The sequence below is a fragment of the Lissotriton vulgaris genome, chromosome 12 (genome assembly GCF_964263255.1).
Source record: "Lissotriton vulgaris chromosome 12, aLisVul1.2, whole genome shotgun sequence".
NCBI classification, from domain to species: domain Eukaryota; kingdom Metazoa; phylum Chordata; class Amphibia; order Caudata; family Salamandridae; genus Lissotriton; species Lissotriton vulgaris.
The window spans coordinates 392302860-392321489 of NC_141700.1; the positions used below are offsets into that span (position 1 = coordinate 392302860).

Consider the following 18630-nt stretch of genomic DNA (forward strand, 5'->3'; position numbering starts at 1 on the left):
GGTCAAATGTAAGCCTTCTCTGGTTCGGGTCAGTGCGGCCCATGATGGAATCCCAATGTAGTAGTGCTCCAGCAGTGGAAATGGTGATGTGCTCCGTGCTCCTCCTCCCAGTTTCAGATAGGAAACGGGAGACTAGGCCGCCGACCCAGGTTTCCTTATGCACGGGAGGCGCCTCCCAAATGGTGGTCAGAATTCCATGCAATGTAGGGGCATTTTAGTCCTGCTTGGAGAGTGGCTCGTAGAAGAAGCAGGTGGTGCATGGGTAAAATATATAGGGCACAGAGCAGGGTGCCGGGCCCACAGGTTTACAACAGATGGTCATATACTGCCATATGTTACTTCCCTGCCCTGGGGCCCACATATGTAGAAGATTGTTGCAGAGTGCCCAGGTCCTAATGGCGGTCTCTATCGTACTAGACAGCGCAGTGGCGCACACACACAGGGGATATGCCGGGCTGATAAATCACTCACTCCTGCCTCTCATCGCCGACTCAAGGCGCGCAGAGGACTTCCACAGCTGATCGCGCCCGCAGGAAACACGCCTCAGCAACTTTGTCTGTCCGGCCCATATCTGGTGCTCTACATATCCAGACTAGGTTCAATCCTTTGCTGCTCGTGCCTCCCTTACGGGCTGCAGCAGCTCTTAATGTGCCCCACAGGGAGTGCGAAATGGGATCGCCCGCTCATATAGCACGGAGGGGGGAGGGGAGGAAGCGCTGCGATCCTCTGCCTTAGGCTCGCCCGCGGCCCCTATTGCCGCTGGGCCTCCAAGACTTGCAGGTCATGCGAGTTTACCTCCCCAGCCCTCCCCCTCGAAATCCGCATCGGGATTTGCCGCTGGACATCAGCACCAAAGGTTTTAGATCCTCCGCTATCTCAGCCGAGTCTTCATATTGTGGGATGCGGGTTTCGGCAGTGGTGAGCAGCAGAAGAGAGGCTGCCGGGCCGTAGCCTCACAAGTGTGTGGCCATCTTGGTGGCAGTCATGCCCCAAAATCTGTATTGTTGACGCATCACTAAACAAATACATATATGTAAAATTCGAAAGTTCAATTGAAGTCCAATATCTCCATTTAGTCAAACCCGAGGCAGCGTACATGGACTGTTGCATGACGACCTATTGTATATTTGGGGGGGGGGGGGGGGGCGGAGCATTGGTACAGTCAATATGTGTTGCTGATGCGAGCTCTATAAGCTCTGTTGATATTTTTTAGCCATGTTACACAGCAGCGCAGCTATGATGCTGCAGCCATCCATGCCAGCTGCTGTACAAAACGGCTGAAAGTTTAAACAAGCATTGGCATAGCCAATAGGTCTTGCCTTTGGGACCTTATAAGTGCTTAGCCAGATGTTTTGGCTTGGCCTTTGTTTTTAAGCTATGTAGTAGAGAAGCGTGGCTGCTGTGCAGCATGTTGAAAAGTTATAATAAACAAGGGCCACATTCTTTTGTAGGTACATGCAGGCATTACCACACCATTCTTTGTTGCCACCCACAGTGTCTTATGAGCCTGTTCCTACTCACAGCTAGTGCTCTGGTGTCCCATTGTATGTAGCTTACACCTATTATTATATTCTACTTGAGCAATAGTATACACTGAAAGTCAAGGTATCTTTAGTTATAAGACAGTATGTTGTGCTGACAGGGGTGTTCATTTGGGTCTCTGACTGCTTCCAGCAGAAGGGGGTACACTGCAAACCTCTATTAATAATACCCTCTTATTCTCTCAAAACATCATATGTCTTTTTTCCATGACACTTAATCACTACATTACTGCATACATTTCATAGGATTAGGCACTGATACTAGAAAATTGATCCAGTAGACTACAAGACGCATACTGATGTCTGCAATTCTTCCCTGTGAGCGGCTTCGGATCAGCTGCCATGAAGAACAGGACACAGAAACCACGGCGCGCAGATGAAAAGCTGATAAAAGGTGTTTTATTCAGTTATCAATTTGCCGCTAGTTACTTGGAAATTGAAGCTCCCCATGGTGCTTTTGTGAGTGTTCCGGTATATTTAGAGCTAACCTTTTAACTCAGTAAATTACTTTAAGAACATTCAAATCGTTCTTGCAGCTGCCACATCATAGTTGAAAAAAAACAAAGCAGGTGTATACTCAGTTTGTTATGTTAATTGGTTTGCTATTATTTGTATACCACACATTGGGTTCTAATTTGCTTCTACAAATCTGCTTGCCTGAACAGTTGGTTGTTCCGCCTGCTCACAACTCAGAAGCAGCTTCCTTTTTAGGTCTAGCCTAAGCCAGCGCATGCGCTGTATGGCGAGACATTTAGTAAGCTGATTTTCAAAGTGCTATCCACAGACGTTTTCCGGCCACCAGCTTGCTGTTACGCGCACAAGCGTGCGCGCCTCGCTGCGCCTCCAATGCTGCGCGTCCATCCCTCGCGTGCTTAGCAAAGAGCGCGTCATCGCGATCACTTTCGCTTTCACCGTGATCGCGACCACTTTCACGGCCGCGCTGGGTTACTTTTACGGCCGCCCAGCCAATGCTTGTTCCCTTTGTCTGTGGTACTGCACGATCTTGCACTCTATCCTGCAGCTTCTGCCACTCTGTCATCTCCTACACTTTGAAGAAAGTGAATCCTCTGTCATAAAAAAGCTTCTGAAAGCTGCTTTCCCATTTTCATGGCATCAAATATGAAAGCTAAGCTTTCTGAAGAAAACTGCAGTGATCTCTTTCTCTTTGGCTATTTACGGCAATAAGAATTGTTCGTCTTGTTGGACACGTTTCCCGGTTTGATGTTCTTCAGGAAGGATGCAAGGGCCCTGTAATGAGGCTTCGACTACCTCCACAGCCTTATTTCTAGCAAATGACAGGGATATGCTTCCTGACTTCAGCTCGGCGGAATTGTGCTTCCTTCTCCCAGCCATCTATCCCTCCCTTTCACACTGGACCGCTCGTTGCTCACACTACCACTCATCTTTCCACTTTACCGCCCCAATGCCTCTACACCTATCAACCATCACACCGTTCCTCTTCCTGTTCCACTGACAGTTTCTATTTGTTACTCTGCTCTGTGCCACCTCAGTGACTATACCTCACCTCCACAATCCACTTCCCTCATCACTGCACATCTCTCTCGTTTCTCACTTACTGCTTACTTATATACTTCCTGTTTGCCTTGCCAAGTGTTTGTACCACTGCACATCACATAGCTCCTTCGTCTCTCCCAGTTGTGCTGCTCCTGATCCACAAATTGCTTCACTAAGCACTACTGCCGCAGTACTGGGCGCAGTGTCACTGGCAGCAGGTAGATGCCCCCCCTACTGCGCCACAGAAGCATTTGTCACTGACCTGTCATCAGTCGCTTTATCGAATATCACTGTATCTCATCACGAAGCCCCGCCCCACTTTGTATCTCCGTGAACTCTGCCTGCACCATTGGCAGGCTGTTCACAAGTATTTGTCACTGAGCTGGAAGTGCACTGATTAGCCCCAAATCTGAGAAATCAGAGGCACTCGAACAGTGTAAACATTACACCCTATAACAGCGGCGGACCCTCGGTCCCTTATGTCATGGTTTAACCGAGACTTGAGTTGAAAGCTGTTCTTTATTGGATATAGCTCATGAATATCATACAGGGGTGAATGTTTGGCTCGACGGTGTCCACATCGCAAAGGGGGAAACACATGATACTTAGAATGAAAGGTGGATCTCCGTGAATTATGGATGTTTTCACCATGAGGTTTTGATTGACATCCAATAGATAAGTGCTAAGCTATAGTTGTTTAGGATGTCACACATCTTTGAGACAGTTCCATATGATTGACACCCACTAGATAACAAGTGCCAAGGCGCAGCCGTCTCTAGGATGTCACTCTCAACTCCTAAAAGAAGCATTGGCATAGCCAATAGGTCTCGCTTTTGGGACCTTATAAGTATTTAGTAATGCAGCACAATATCCTTGGTGCAACAACATCAACAGTTGCATGGCTAAACACTTATAAGGTCCCAAAAGCGAGACCTATTGGCTATGCCAATGCTTGTTTTGTTTGTTTAAAAAACGACTTAAAACAGGGCTTTTCTTTTGATAGGTATCACTCTTAGTTCTTCTTTGATCTATTTTTATCTTTTTTTCTGGCTCAGTGCCTAAACACCTTTGGGTTTAGTGTTCTCTACACATTTGATTTCATTTAATTTGCCAATGCTTGTTTATTCTAGTTTGGTTTGGTTGTTTATTATGTGTTATATTCTTTATTACAGCACATAAACATATATCTAACAAAAAAAATCAGCTAATATTGGCTTAAATGTTACACCCTCACAAGTACAACGTCACATCATAACTATCAGGCTTGCATTGCTTTCCTCAATATAGTCTGTAAGTTAATGATTGTCGCAATGTTTTGTTAGGTATGTAGAATATCTTTGCATGAGAAGATATACTTATTTTCTATCTGATGTCATTATGTTGCGTTTTAACTTTTTAAAATCCCTGTACAGCTTTGTTTTGTTTTCAGTTTTGAAATGAAATAAAATATTTCGAAATGTATGAAAAAACAAGTATGCTCTCAAAAGCTAATCCCTGAAAATTAAACTGAAATTTTAAACAAATAGTAATGAACATAATTGCGGTGTGCGAGTGGTTTATGTGAGTGTAATATACCAAGACCAAAGCAAAAGAACAGCAAAGTGAGAAATCGAGGAAGGGTGAGGTGAGTATTTACGAAGAATGTAAAGAAAACATCAGCAGTGAAGACAGCGAAAACCGGAGTTTGTAGTGTAAGCTCAGTAGATTATAAAAGGGAGATGTTTATATGTTTCACTTGTTGTATGTCAGTAAAAGACTATATTACACATTAGGAGATTGGTTCAGCGAAGAAATGATATAGAATGCCTGATTACAAGCGGAACACGCATGTGATGCAGAGAAGAAAATTGTTTCTGTCTTGGACCAGCTAAGGTAAAAAAAAAAAAACAATAGCTGCTGGCAAGAGTCATCAACTTTTTTTTAAGTTCGCTTTTAAAATTGTGCAAGCTCCTTGCTTAATAGGACTTGCCCACCAATGTATAGATTTCAACTTGATTGAATGTTTAAAATATTTAGTTCTGAACTAACAACATTTTTATTCACAGCAACAACCCCTGAGCTTGGAAGGCGGAGCAGATCAGAATATTTTTACACCTTGAATGGGACATCGAGTGATTCTCAACCCAAGTCAAAAAGTCCTTGGTACATTGACGAAGGTAGCCATTTTTTTAAAATTCATAGCTGTAATATTACATTTAACATGCATAGTGGATTTAATAAAATCTTGAGGACTTTAATTTACTTGGTCAGTGTAATGATTAACATTTTGCAGTCTTTTAATGCTGCCACTTTATTGCAAAGATTCACCTTTACACGCTGTTTTCATACCAAGGATGTCTTTATTACATAGTGGGAAGTTACTAATTTTCCGAAAGTAGTAAAATGAGATTTTTGGTCCAACTTAACCTTTGTGAATACTGAAAGTAGTAAACTTACAGAAAAGTGTAAGTTTACCTTTTCTCATCGGGCCCTCTTTAGTTACCATTGTTCTTTTTGTTCTCTAAAATTCACCTGTTGTTCTATTGTGCCGTTAAACAGTATGACTTTATTGCAGTGAGTGCAGCAGAGGTCTGGCGAGCCCATCAAACTAGGGTTGCTGAATCTGGGGTTGGGTGCATGAAGTTTTTTTGGGCAAACTTTATTAGGTTTTTATTTTTTATGTCCATGTACGTAGAGAACATCATCATGGTTTATTCATTGAGACATTGTCCCTGTAGACAACTATAGTGAGACAGGGACAAAGAAATCATTAAAATCTGTGTCATCAATTTGTCAACAGTGTGAAGTACCAACTCAACACTTTAGATACATGGACAACGTTATGCCAAGATATAACAAAAAAGAATTCAAAGCCTTAAAAAGAAAACACAGCAAGTCTGATCACATATAATAAAGGGCAAACACTACACCAAGGTTAAAAGTGTAATATTTGTTGGTTCGCAAGTCACCTGTTAGGAGAACCCTTCTAGACCTGGGATTACAAAATAGATTCTGCCTTCTAATGTTACTGTCATCAGTCATACGTTAGAACAGCCTTTTCGGTCAAAGTTCGGGTCATGAGACGGTTATGGGTGGGTCGTGGATGTCCAAGCAATTAATAAAGATGCCTTCAAATACTGTATTTATTTTGTCATATTTGCTGTGCTTCAAAGATCAGAGGTCAAATTTCAGGCTATGGCTGATGACAAATTGCAGCTTATGTTTTTTAACATGGGATTGGTGTTTTTAAACTCCTCACACTTTGCTGTTACAGAAAGATATGCTAATGACACACATTTAAATGTGTATTTTTACTCATTGCTTGGGTCACAGGCTCTAGTAATACGCTAATGATGAGTGGTGAAGTAGGACAGCCCTGTTGAATACCTCCGCATAGCATGAGTGATATGTGCTCACTCTAGTTTGGATAGATGTGATTTGGTCTGTAGACTATTGTATTTTGGCTGAAACCAAATTATTGTGACACTAGGGCAACAGGGTGCCTGGCTACTGTAGTGTGTACTTATTCCTTCTCTTCCAGGGGATACTCATCAATAGTCATAAGCACTGAATTATCTCCGCCCATATGCGGGAACCCGGAACATATAGCCTAATACATATATATGTGTAAAATATATGCAGCCCTAAACCTATCCAATAGGCTAAGCAAGCAATAATTACATGCCTTTCTGTAGTATGAAAATAACTCATAACATATACAGTAAGAAAAAGACATGAACATTAGTACATTCTGCAGAAAAATACCTTTTATTTTTATCAAAGAAAACGGGTAATGAAAGGCAATTAGCCTAAACAGGCTGCATAAGCAAATAAAATCCCTGTACAGAAAAGGAAATTGGCACCTCACCTTTAAAGCCTCAGAGAATCTAAACACTTTCCCTTTAAGGCCTCTAGGAGAGCCCTGCTCCCATCATGCCCCACAGGTGACAGTTAGGTCAGTTCTTTTTTTCCGTCTCTTTCTGAGAAGAACCTGGGACTTGAGCTCGACAGATTTTGACTTTTTTCAGTCAGAATTTTGTTATTTCCTACTTTTTTCGATATTTCTTATCATTGGTGGTATTTTTCAATCTTTTCTGACTAATTGGTTGCTATTTTTTAGTCAGATATGCCACCTTTATTTTATATTTGTCCTTCCTGTGGGAAAAAGATGTCTAAAACCGATCCCCATTCGGTCTGTGTGGTGTGTTTACCTTCTTCTCACAACTCAGAGACATGTTACCACTACCTTCAGCTTTCCAGAAGAACTTTGAAGGAGAGAGAGAAAATCAGACTTCTTGGTCTTATGGAGAGAGGAAAACATCATGAAAAGGGCCCAGGAAGTCATCTTTCATCTGGAGGGCCCTCCTTTCACAGAAAACGTCGAAGATCTGCTTCTCCTGAGGCTAGGAGTAAGAAAAAGCTTCATGGCGTATCGTCGACATCGAGACCAGTTGAAAAAGCAAGATTGACGTCTAAGTCTAGATTGCCGTCGGCGCAGTTGACATCAAGGCCAGTGGAAAAAGTGAAATTGTCATAGAAGACATCACCTTTAAAAAGTAAGTAGACGTCGAGAAAAAGGAAGATCACAGTCGAAAAGCAAATCAACGTTGAGGCCTGTGATGTCAACTGCAGTGAGATCGACTTTGAGACCTGAGAAGCGCATGAGGTCGAGATCAAGATCACCGTAGAGACATAGGTCGACGTTGAGGCATGCTTCGGGCTCGAGGCATGGAACATCAAAATCAGCGTCAAAGAGACTAGTCGACGTTGAGATCTCCGCCACCTGTTTCTAGGTCGGCATCAAGGCACTCAAGATCAGCCTCTCGGACCCGTAATAGGTCTTTGTCGAGGTCCGAGCCGACGTCGAGGACACCGTCTGATCATCAGCGGTCGACGTCGAAGGGACTGGCGTCGAGGGCTTCGTCCATTAGATCCCCATCTACCAGAGCCTCACCTCCTCGATCGTCGTCGATGGTGGCTCATTCTGATTCGACGTCGAGGCATTCGACGTCGAGGGACAGACAGTTGATTCCTGTGTCAGAAGTGAATAGACCAGCTTCTAGATCTCCACATTCAACGAGGAGTACTTCATCTTCAATGGGAATAGAGATTATTCAAGTTTCACCGGAGGGCTCGCCGGTGCGCAAATCACCTCAGGCCAACATGTCCCCTAGATGGCTGGAAAGCATTCAACATTGGCAGATGCAGCCCAGATCTAACGAAAAGCCTCTTGCCTTGGAATGCTCAAGACCTCCTGCCAGTAGGTCCCCGAGACGTTCCAGGTCTCAATTGAAACGACGTTCACACTCAAGAGAACGCCCCAGATCACACCGGTCTCCTACACCACGGAGAAGACAGAGGTCTCCTGCAACGACCACGTCAACAAGGTCATCCTACAGAGACTATTCTCCTACGATCTCTTCTACTCCACCTTCCAGAGTATCTCCTGTGATGATCTTGGGACTTTCAGTGGGGTGTTATGTAGAGGGGCTAACAAGTTTAACATACCTATGTCTGTACCCCAAGTTACTTCATCAGTCATATTTGAGACCTAGCATCATAAGTCTTCGACAAGACCTCTATTGCCTTTAGTGGCAGGAATTACTGGAACCTGCAATAAAGACTTTCTTGACACCTGCCACAGTGGACTCGGGGCTCTCCAGGATTGCAAAGAAATAGAAGGCCCCAGATCAGGACCCCTTATTTCTACGTACGAACCCTCCACCGGATTCTCGTATAGTCGCTGCTGCTAGGAAAGCACATTTTGCTATGTCCATTTCATCTGCTCCACCAGAAAAGGATAGCAAGAACACGGACTCCGTGGGAAGGAGAATGTGTAATACGTCAGGGTCTGTGATGAGAGTGGCTAGTGCAGCCGCTCTATTAGGGCGATAAAAAATTGATACTTGTATAGCGCACTACTCACCCGCAAGGGTCTCAAGGCGCTTGTACGAATACCGCTGTGGAACCCATCCTGGCTTTCCCTGTGAGGCGTCCACTCCTGGGCACCCCCATGGTGGAGGCCAGGCATCCTTAGCGTTGTGGGGGCCGTTGTGGAGATTAAGCATGCTATTGCCCAGAGTTGCAGAGTGGGACTCCATGATTGGAATAGGCACAGAGGCGAGAATTATCAGGCCTGTGGAATTTTGAGCCCAAGACCCGCCGAGGCAGGGAATTGAACCCTGGTCCCGGGCTAGACCTCTGCATCAAGGTCTGCCGCTCTAATCATTGAGCCACACTTCTCCACATACGACATACGATACAACCGATCGTTATGGGATTCCTTGACAAGATTTGCAGAAAAATTACCCAAGGAAGATCAGAAAGATTTCTTGGGGATTGTACAAGAAGGGGGCTTGGTGGCTAACCAGATCATCGGTACGGCCGCCGACTCTGCTGATTTAGCCGCTCATGGATATGCCCACAGCATCTGTTCGAGGAGGTGAGCCTGGCTCCGTCTCACGGGCCTCAAACCTGATGCTCAGAGGAAAATTGTTCATTTGCCTTTTAATGGATCGTCGTTGTCTGGAGAGCATGCAGGTGACGAAATGGCTAAAATGCTGTTGGCCCTGAGAAAAAGAAAGAATTTTGTTGTCGCTTTCGTCCCTACGACAAGCGGTCGTTTCAACAGCGAGGGCAAACATCGAACTGGTCATCGCAGAACCAGGGCCAATCTCAACAAAGGTCGCAGTTTCAACAACGCAGACCTGGACGAGGCAGAGGTGGTAGCAGACAACAGTCGACAGCACCAAAACAGCCACAGAAACCATGAAAAGGATCTTCCTCCAAAGCTGTTGTCCACTCCGGTAGGAGGAAGTATTGCAGTATATCTGGACGAGTAGAGGCGTTTAACAAAAGACAAATGGGTCATTGACATCGTTCAGAATGGATATCTTCTCTAATTCAAGAAGCCCCCCCCTCCATAGTTCCAAAAGGAGTTTTTCATCAAGACCAAATTGTGTTGCTAAAGGAAGTGAACACCTTATTAAACAAAAGAGCCATAGAGAAAGTTCCAACTCCACAAAGAAATCAAGGGCTCTATTCTCGTTTCTTTCTTGTACAAAAGAAAGGTCCCACCGCAGAGTACAGACCTATACTGGATTTGAGATTGTTGAACAGATTCATTCGAAGAGAGAAATTTTGGATGTTGGCGCTTCATCAAATTTTACCTCAACTTCACCAAGGGGATTGGGTGTGTTCAATCGATCTACAGGACACATACATTCATGTACCAATTTCAAGGAGACATCTAACATTTCTGAGGGTTCGAATGTCTGTTCAGCATTACCAGTATGCAGTTCTTCCATTCAGGCTAAAGTCAGCTCCCCGAACATTCTCCAAATGTATGGCGTTGGTGGCCGCCTTCCTTCGGATGCAGAGGATATTCATTTACCCTTACTTGGACCACTGGCTCCTGAAAAGCTCATCTCCAGCTCTACTGCAGGATCATCTGTCAAGCTGCCTTCAACTGTTGCACAAACTGGGACTTCATGTCTATTTCAAAAAAAGTCCATACTGAACCCAACACAAAGGATTTACTATCTGGATTCCTTCCTGGACACAGAAAAAGTAAACGTGTGTCCTTCGGAGGAGAGTTGTTTATCAATTTGAGTAAAATGCCAAACTCTTCTTCATACAAGCTTCCCAACAGTTCGTCAAGTGCCATCTCTTCTGGGGTCAATGGCCTCGTGCATCTTTATAGTACCAAACGCAAGATTGCACATGTGTCCACTGCATCAGTGTTTGGAGGACCAATGGATGCAAATATCTCTAACCATATGGAACTGGCTTCTGGCAAGAGACTTGTCAATAGTAGCTGTTCATCTGCCAGGTTTCCTCAATTCTCAGGCAGATTTCCTCAGCAGAGACTTCGTCAAAGCTCACGATTGGGTTCTCAACGACGAGGTCGCATACAACATCTTTCAAGCATAGGGAACTCCAGACATCGACCTGTTTGCAGACGCGGGAAACGCAAAATGCCCCGTCTTCGCATCCAGGTTTCCCCAGAATGGATCTCAATGGAATGCCCTTTTGATAGAATGGTGTCAGAACTTACTGTACGCTTTTCTACCAATCCCATTAATTCCAGCAGTGATCAACAAGTTATACAGAGCCAACTCCAGGATGATTCTAATAGCCCGGAATGGCCTCGCCAATGGTGGTTTCCAGACCTCCTTCAGTTATCGGAAGTGCCACACAGGAGATTGCCATGTTGCCCGGATCTTCTATCCAAGCAGACGGGGAGAGTATTCCACCCCAACTTGTCCTCCCTTCGGTTGGCAGCATGGCTCCTGAAGTCAGCCAATATGGTCACTTACAATTTAATTCAGACTGTATGGAGATACTTAAAGAAGCTAAACATCCTTCCACAAGGAAGTCATATATTTTCAAGTGGAAGCGATTCTTCCTATGGTGTGTAGACAATGGACATGATCCCATCCAAGGTCAAGAACAGGTTATTTTGCCTTATTTGATGCATTTGGCGAAGTCTGGGCTTCAGTTTACTTCTTTTAAAGTTCATCTTGCAGCAATCACTGCCTATAGAAAGTCACCTAACCAGACTTTTTTCTTTAGGATTCCTTTAGTGAAAGACTTTCTGGAAGCCTTAAGAAAGGTGTACCCTTCAGCCAGATCTCCTTCTCCTCCATGGGAGCTTAACATTGTGTTGACTAAATTAATGGGGGCTTCTTTCGAGCCTATTCATAAAGCTTCCTTACAACATTTAACTTGGAAAGTTGTGTTCCTGGTGGCCATTACCTCGGCTCGCAGGGTGAGCGAAATCCAGGCTCTTTGTGTAAGGAACCTTTCACTGTGTTCCATGCTAACAGGGTGGTTCTCGGAACGCATCCTAGTTTTCTGCCTAAAGTAGTATCGGACTTTCACATTAATCAAACTATAACTTTACCGACTTTCTTTCCCAATCCTGCGAATCCTCTAGAAAGATTTTTCCCTTCTTTAGATCTGAAGAGGGTTCTCAAGTTTTACTTGGACAGAAAAAAGACATTGAGGAAGCCAGACCGTTTGTTTGTTAACTATGGTCCTATTAATACGGGGTCTGCAGCTACCAAAAGATCCATTTCTAGATGGATTGTTTCTTGTATTCTTCTGGCCTACCAGTTAGCCAACAGATCTTTGTCAGGGAGGCCAAAGGCTCATTCTACTAGGGGAAAAGCTTCTTCCACAGCTCTCCTAAGGAATGTTCCCATGGCAGAAATTTGTAAAGCAGCTACATGGCATTCAGTTCATACTTTTACTCGCCATTGTCTTGATTCGGACACACAGCAGATGCTCAGGTTGGGCAAGCTTCACTGAGAAACTTGTTTGCTAATACTAGCTAATATGTATGTGTCAAAGTGTTTTTTCTGCTCTCCCGCTTGGAAGTGGGTATGAGCTTGCTACTCAATTCAGTGCTTATGACTATTGATGAGTATCCCTTGGAAGAGAAGGATAAGTTACTTACCTGTAATCCTAGTTCTTTTCCAGGGGTATACTCTTCAAAGTCATAAGCACCCTCCCACCTCCCCGGGCAAGCAGTAGCAGTTGTTTGATAAGTTACTGTTGCATTTGGTATGCAGGTTCCTACAGGTTCTTATACCGTACAAAAAAACTGACCTGTGGGGCATGATGGCAGCAGGGCTCTCTTGGAGGCCTTAAAGGGAAAGTGTTCAGATTCTCTGAGGCCTTAAAGGCGAGGTGCCAGTTCCCTTTTCTGTACAGGGATGTTATTTGCTTATGCAGCCTGCTTAGGCTAATTGCCTTTCATTACCTGTTTTCTTTGATGAAAATAAAAGGTGTTTTTCTGCAGAATGTAACTAATGTTCATGTCTTTTTCTTACTGTATATGTTATGAGTTATTTTCATACTACAGAGAGGCATGTAATTATGGTTTGCTTAGCCTATTGGATAGGTTTAGGGCTGCATATTATTGGTTTATACATGTATATGTGTATAATTATTTAGTACTATGTACTCTTTTTATATATTTTACACATATATATGTTCCGAGTTCCCGCATATGGGCGGAGATAATTCAGTGCTTATGACTTTCATGAGTATACCCCTCGAAGAGAACTAGGATTACAGGTAAGTAACTTATCCATCCTCGCGCTGGGGTACGGCGTGAGGATGTCCCGTGCCATTCAGATGTTCCGTGCCACTCATGTGTATGTTTAAAGAGGGTTCCATAATCGGACACTGCTAGGTGTGTCCCAGGGTTCTGACAAAGTTAGTCAGTTGTCTGGAGTCCTGGTGCGCAGCGGGAGCTCTGGTTGTGGGTGCTGTTAAATTGTGAATAAACTTCAAGCATTTTGCCATAAAGAAGCCTACAGCCGCTTCACTACATTTGGCAACGAGAGGACGAAGAAACCAAGCGTCCAGCACCCACCAGCCAAGCTTTTTTCCTTCTGCACCTCCTCTTTGATCTTCGCTCCTGCCTCGCCGACACCTCCTCGTCGAGCAGAACTTCTAAGTCAGCTCGCCTTTCTTTCGCCACATTTCTCCGACAATTTGGGAGTTTAGTAAGCTGCAAGATGACGTCAGGCAGTTTGTGATTTGTCTCCCAAGCAACGGGAGCACGACTCCGCAACGCTCTCTGACGCAGCCTAATCATGTCCCAAGATCTCCACGTAAGCGTCTCCACGCAAGCAGCCATTTTAGCTTCATTTTGCTGCTTAGCAACCCATCGCTTCAAGTTTCTCCATTTACCAACGCTGGAAAAGACACATGTACTTGAAGGTAGGATCTAGCCTGCACGCTTCTGCGGTGACAGGCACACCTTCTTCATTTTATTTTTATCAAGAACTTAAGACCCTTGTACATCATTCAGCCTGCACAATTTAACATTGACAGGCACACCTTTCGTTTTAATTTAAGTTTGCACCTGTTGTTAATCTCTGAGACTCCCATTCAGTGATAGGCTCACCATACTTTTCAACCATTCAGCCATTTATTGATTATTACTATTTCAATATTTAAAAAATGTCATTGTTAATTTAACTTTACTTTTGTTTTTCTTCATATTTACTTTATAACCCTTTCATCTATGGCTACCTAACAACAATTTGCACAACCCCCTCCCTTCTTACAGCATCCTAGAAAACCAAGTATTCCATGGCTTCAATGGATATAGGCTTTTGAGAACCATATTGTCGCCATTGATGCCGTCAAATTTTCTCAGAACGCAAAGTTGCAATTTTGTATGGTTGCCTAGGTCTAGCAGCACAGCATGTATTTAAAAACACCCACAATTCCTGCTCCTAGTGGAGAGGCAGGTGACGCAGAGCATTGGAATTCTTATAATGAAGCATTATCTTGTCTTGCAAGACATTACGACGAAGAATCAAATATAATGCTTGAAAGACACTATTTCTTTAGGAGAAAGCAACGCGAAGATGAACAGTGGAAGAATATATTGCGCAACTGCGAGTTTTAGCTTCGACTTGTGAATTTGAGGCAAATCCAGACATTTACATTCTGGATCAATTTGTCTTTGCTTGCTATTATAGGAAAATACAAGAATGCCTACTTAGTTGTAGGAAACCTACACTACAAGAAACTATAGATATCGCCAAGAGTATTGAGAGGTCTATCATCACCTCCAAAGTTCTTCAAAATGATCAACCTCACAACTCTTTTAAAACTCCTTCACAAGACATTGCTAATTCGGTTAATGCTTTTATTGCTAACAGACCTTTCAGACAAGTGTTGAAAAAAACTAACACTGTTACAGGTGTGGATCTAAATTACACCTGGGAAATAATCCCATGTGTCCTGCCCTTGGGAAACGATGTGTACTATGTAAAAAAATAGGGCATTTCCAAGAATCATGTAGATCTGTTAAAAGACCTACAAGAATCAACAGTATTGAATGTTCTGAAACTGTTGATCATTTTCAGTATATGGTTGTATCAATTGAATGTAACTCTGTTTTTACCCCACATTTGGTCAAAGGTCCCTTAGGAACTGGATTTTGTTGGGGACATAGAGATTCCCATCATGGCTGATTCTGGATCCCCAATAACAATATTATCAGATGTCATGTTTCTGGAGAAATGGCAGGGATCAATTTCTTTATTTCAAACTGATGTCAACCCAAAAGCTTTTGGTGAGTTTGAAATAGACATGCTTGGCTATTTCAATTCTAGAGTAGAATGTTTAGAAAGATCTATATTTACAAAGGTATATGTTGCAGTCAGGGGACGCAACATCATTGGTTGGCAAGACCTTGCCAAAATGGGTTTATATTTGGTTCCAGGTTCCGAAAACCCAATCATCCTTGGTAACCCCCCTCAAGGCTATACACCTGCTGGGTCTAGAAATGTTCCACACCCTAAAACTGATTGCTTATGTCTCACTGATCACACTTCTGACCTTAAAAAGGCTTTGGATATATTTCCCAAACTCTTTCAAATAAGTTGGGAACTTATTAGACATAAGCCACAAGCCCAATCCTTTGTCCACAAGGTGCGTCCCTTGCCCCTTAGTGCGAAGGATGAACTCAAATCTGTTCTCAAATCCCTGTGTGAGGATGGTGTTATCGCCCCTTCCGATTCTTCAGAGTGAGTTTCTCCCATCGTTATTGTCCGAAAGAAATCTGGAGAGGTCCGATTATGCGCGGACTTGCGCACATTAAATAAAAACATCTTGATTGACTGTCACCCTCTCCCCAAAATTCATGAACTTCTTGCCAACTTGTTTGGAGCTAAATTCTTTTCAATCATTGACTTGCGTTCAGCCTACCACCAGGTACCTTTAACTGCGGATTCACTAGAGTTCACCAATATCATTACACCTTTCGGGGTTTACAAGTACTTCAGATTTCCCTTTGGCCTGGCCTCTCTGGCCAGTGTTTTTTCCAGAAGATCGTGGATAATCTTTTTCAGAACATGCCCGGGGTCCAGGCCTACCAATATGATGTTTTGGTCTTTTCTGATTAGTGGGAATCACATTTGTCAAATTTATCCTCCGTTTTGACTAAGTTAGATGAGGTGGGCATGACAATTAGAGCTGGCAAGTGTAAATTTGGCACACAGCAATTGGATTATTTGGGTCATACTTTATCTCCAGAAAGAATCAAACCGAAAGTGTCACTTTTTAAAGCCATCAGCCATGCCACCCCTCCCAAAGACGAAGACTCACTTCGATCATTCTTGGACCTAGCTGAATACTACGCCTGTTTTGTAAAAGGATACGCTCAAACGGTTGAGCCATTGCGTGCTCTTTTGCTCTTTCATTTGATTGGTCAGAAGAGATAGCTGCTTCATTTGATCAAGTCAAAAAGCTCATTGTTGAAGCACCGGCCTGCATCCCTTTCAGGACTCCTCTAAGTGTTTCATAATGGTGGATGCCAGTCTTACGGGATTGGGGGTTGTCCTTGGCCAATGAATCTCAGGAAGGGAGCACACCATAGCTTTTTCTTCAAGAATGCTTAAACCATCTGAAACACATTATAGCACCATTGAACGCCAATCTCTCGCCTGTGTTTGGGCTATCAATAAGTTTAAAAATTACATTTGTGGGGGGGCGTGGCTAAGCAGGCCATCATGATGGACGTGTGCTAGATAGCTCCGTCCAGCCCAGCTTTGATCCGGCGATTATCCTGCTCCCTCGGACGCTTCAGCGGTCCTTGAGGGGATATCCTTGCCCTGGAAGCCGGCGGAGTTGGTCCGGTGCCCCGGCGGAAAGACTGCGGTGCCGGTGGACGGAGGTGGCTGGCCCGGCGTGCTGCGGCCTAGCGAAAGTCCAGGAAGCCGGGACCTCGATTTTGGCGTGCCCGGGGCTACGCAGCTGACAGCGGTGGGCCTCGGCACAGTGAAGGCTCTCCGACCGGAACCAGGACTGTGGGTAGAATAGATGGGCCCGAGGACAACATTGGCTGTGGGCTCCCCGTGAGGAGACAACAGGGGGTGGCCTGCCCTCCTTGGGGCCGTGACTGGCCTTGAAGCGGCCCTACACAGTGGACGCTGTTTGCCCCCCCCCCTCCCTGCTCCATCAGCGGCTTGGTCGTGGTTCGACGTTCCGGGCCCCCCCGTATTTTGGAAGGCAGACTGGATAGTTGGTGTGGCGGTGTGGGGCCCTCCATCCCCCCAAGGAGATCGGCGGCCGGCCGGGCTGGGTCGCACGAGGGGAGTAGTGGAGCGGTGATTACAGACCGGGCATTGGGAGAGCCCGCGTGGCGGCTGGAGGGGGCCCGAGCCTGCGCTACGGCCTGAGTGGCGACTGGGCCTTGGCAATGTGGGGCGAATTGCCACAAACCTGTGCCCATTGACTTTGGCCCTGCCCACGTGGATTTCGGTCCACTGGGCTCTGCTTGGCCCCGACACATGCCGGCCTCCTGCTGAGGGCGATTTTACCGGCGGACACTAGTGGCGGTACACCCAGTGGGGGCCCCAAGGGACGATACGGCTGGCGGGCTCCCCCCTTGGGGGGGGGGGGGCTGTGAGGAGTGCATTGCCATGACTAGAGGTAAGGGAAGCCGTGGCCCTACTACACACGAGCCCATTGATAAGTTCACGGGCCCCGGGGCGGCGAGTGGAACTACCAGACACTCACAGGAGGGCCCGCCAGATAATGCGACGCTGCTGGCCGCCATAACCCAATCCAGGCCCTCAAGCAGAAGGTGGCAAAGTTGGAAAGTACCCAGAAAGGCCTGGCGCTGCGCGCGGAGGATGCGGAAGGGCAGGCCCGTCGAAACAACCTGCACTTCGTGGGCTTCTCGGAGGGGTGTGAGTCGGGGGGCATGGAGTGTTTCCTTACGCAGTGGATCGAGGGCTGGATGCCTCCAGACGCTCTCTCCCGCTGCTTTATCATCGAACGGGCTCACAGGGCATTAGTGCAGAAGCCACCGGTGGGGGCCCGGCCCCGTCTAGTAATCGCAAGGCTACTAAACTACTTTGACTGGGATGCCATCCTGAAACAGGCCAGAGCGAAAGTGCCTCTCATGTTTGACAATAACCGGATCATGGTGTTCCCGGATTACACACGCCTGGTACAGCAACAGCGCCAGTCGTTCCAGGCAGCTAAGGCCCGGCAAAGAGAACTTAAGCTACAGTATGCCCTGTTGTTTCCGGCGCGCCTTCGTGTGGTGTTCTAGTCGCTGACTTTTTTCTTTGACTCTCCGGAAGACGTCTTCAAATGGACGGATGAGACTGTGCGGGTGAGGGCCCATACCCCCCCAGGTCGGCACTCCGATTCGTCATTGAGTGAAGGGGCGCAGCAGGCTTCACAGAGACAACGCCGGCGGGGCTCTCGGATGCCCCGATCTCAGAGGCGATCACAATCCTGCAGCTCGGGGGTCAGAAGATATGCAGCGCCCCAGACACCGAAGATTGGACCCTCAGTCCCGGCTGAGGGAGATAGTACTGGTGAACCCTCATAATTGGACCATGTGTACTGTACTTTGCTGTTGGGGGCCTGGCTCCTATCCGACCGCGACAGGTACTTCAATGTTTCATGAGGTATGGGGTGGGGGTTTGGTTTGGGGGTTAGATTGCGCTGTCACACCGAGCATCACATGCAGTATTTACACTTTGCTACAACTATTGTTCAAGGCCCACACACAATCTGCCCCTAGATGTCTAGTGGCTTGACAACAGTC

General features: G+C 45.5%; 1 protein-coding gene across 7 annotated transcripts in view; it reads left to right on the forward strand.

The window, feature by feature from the left end:
- The window catches only part of CYLD (CYLD lysine 63 deubiquitinase), a 516546-nt gene that overhangs the window by 233987 nt on the left and 263929 nt on the right, over positions 1-18630 (forward strand). For all 7 annotated transcript variants that reach the window (XM_086945164.1, XM_086945166.1, XM_086945167.1 and 4 more), the window contains exon 6: positions 5102-5212. In XM_086945164.1, coding sequence (XP_086801290.1) covers positions 5102-5212 — 111 coding nt within the window. The remainder of the gene's footprint in view (positions 1-5101; positions 5213-18630) is intronic.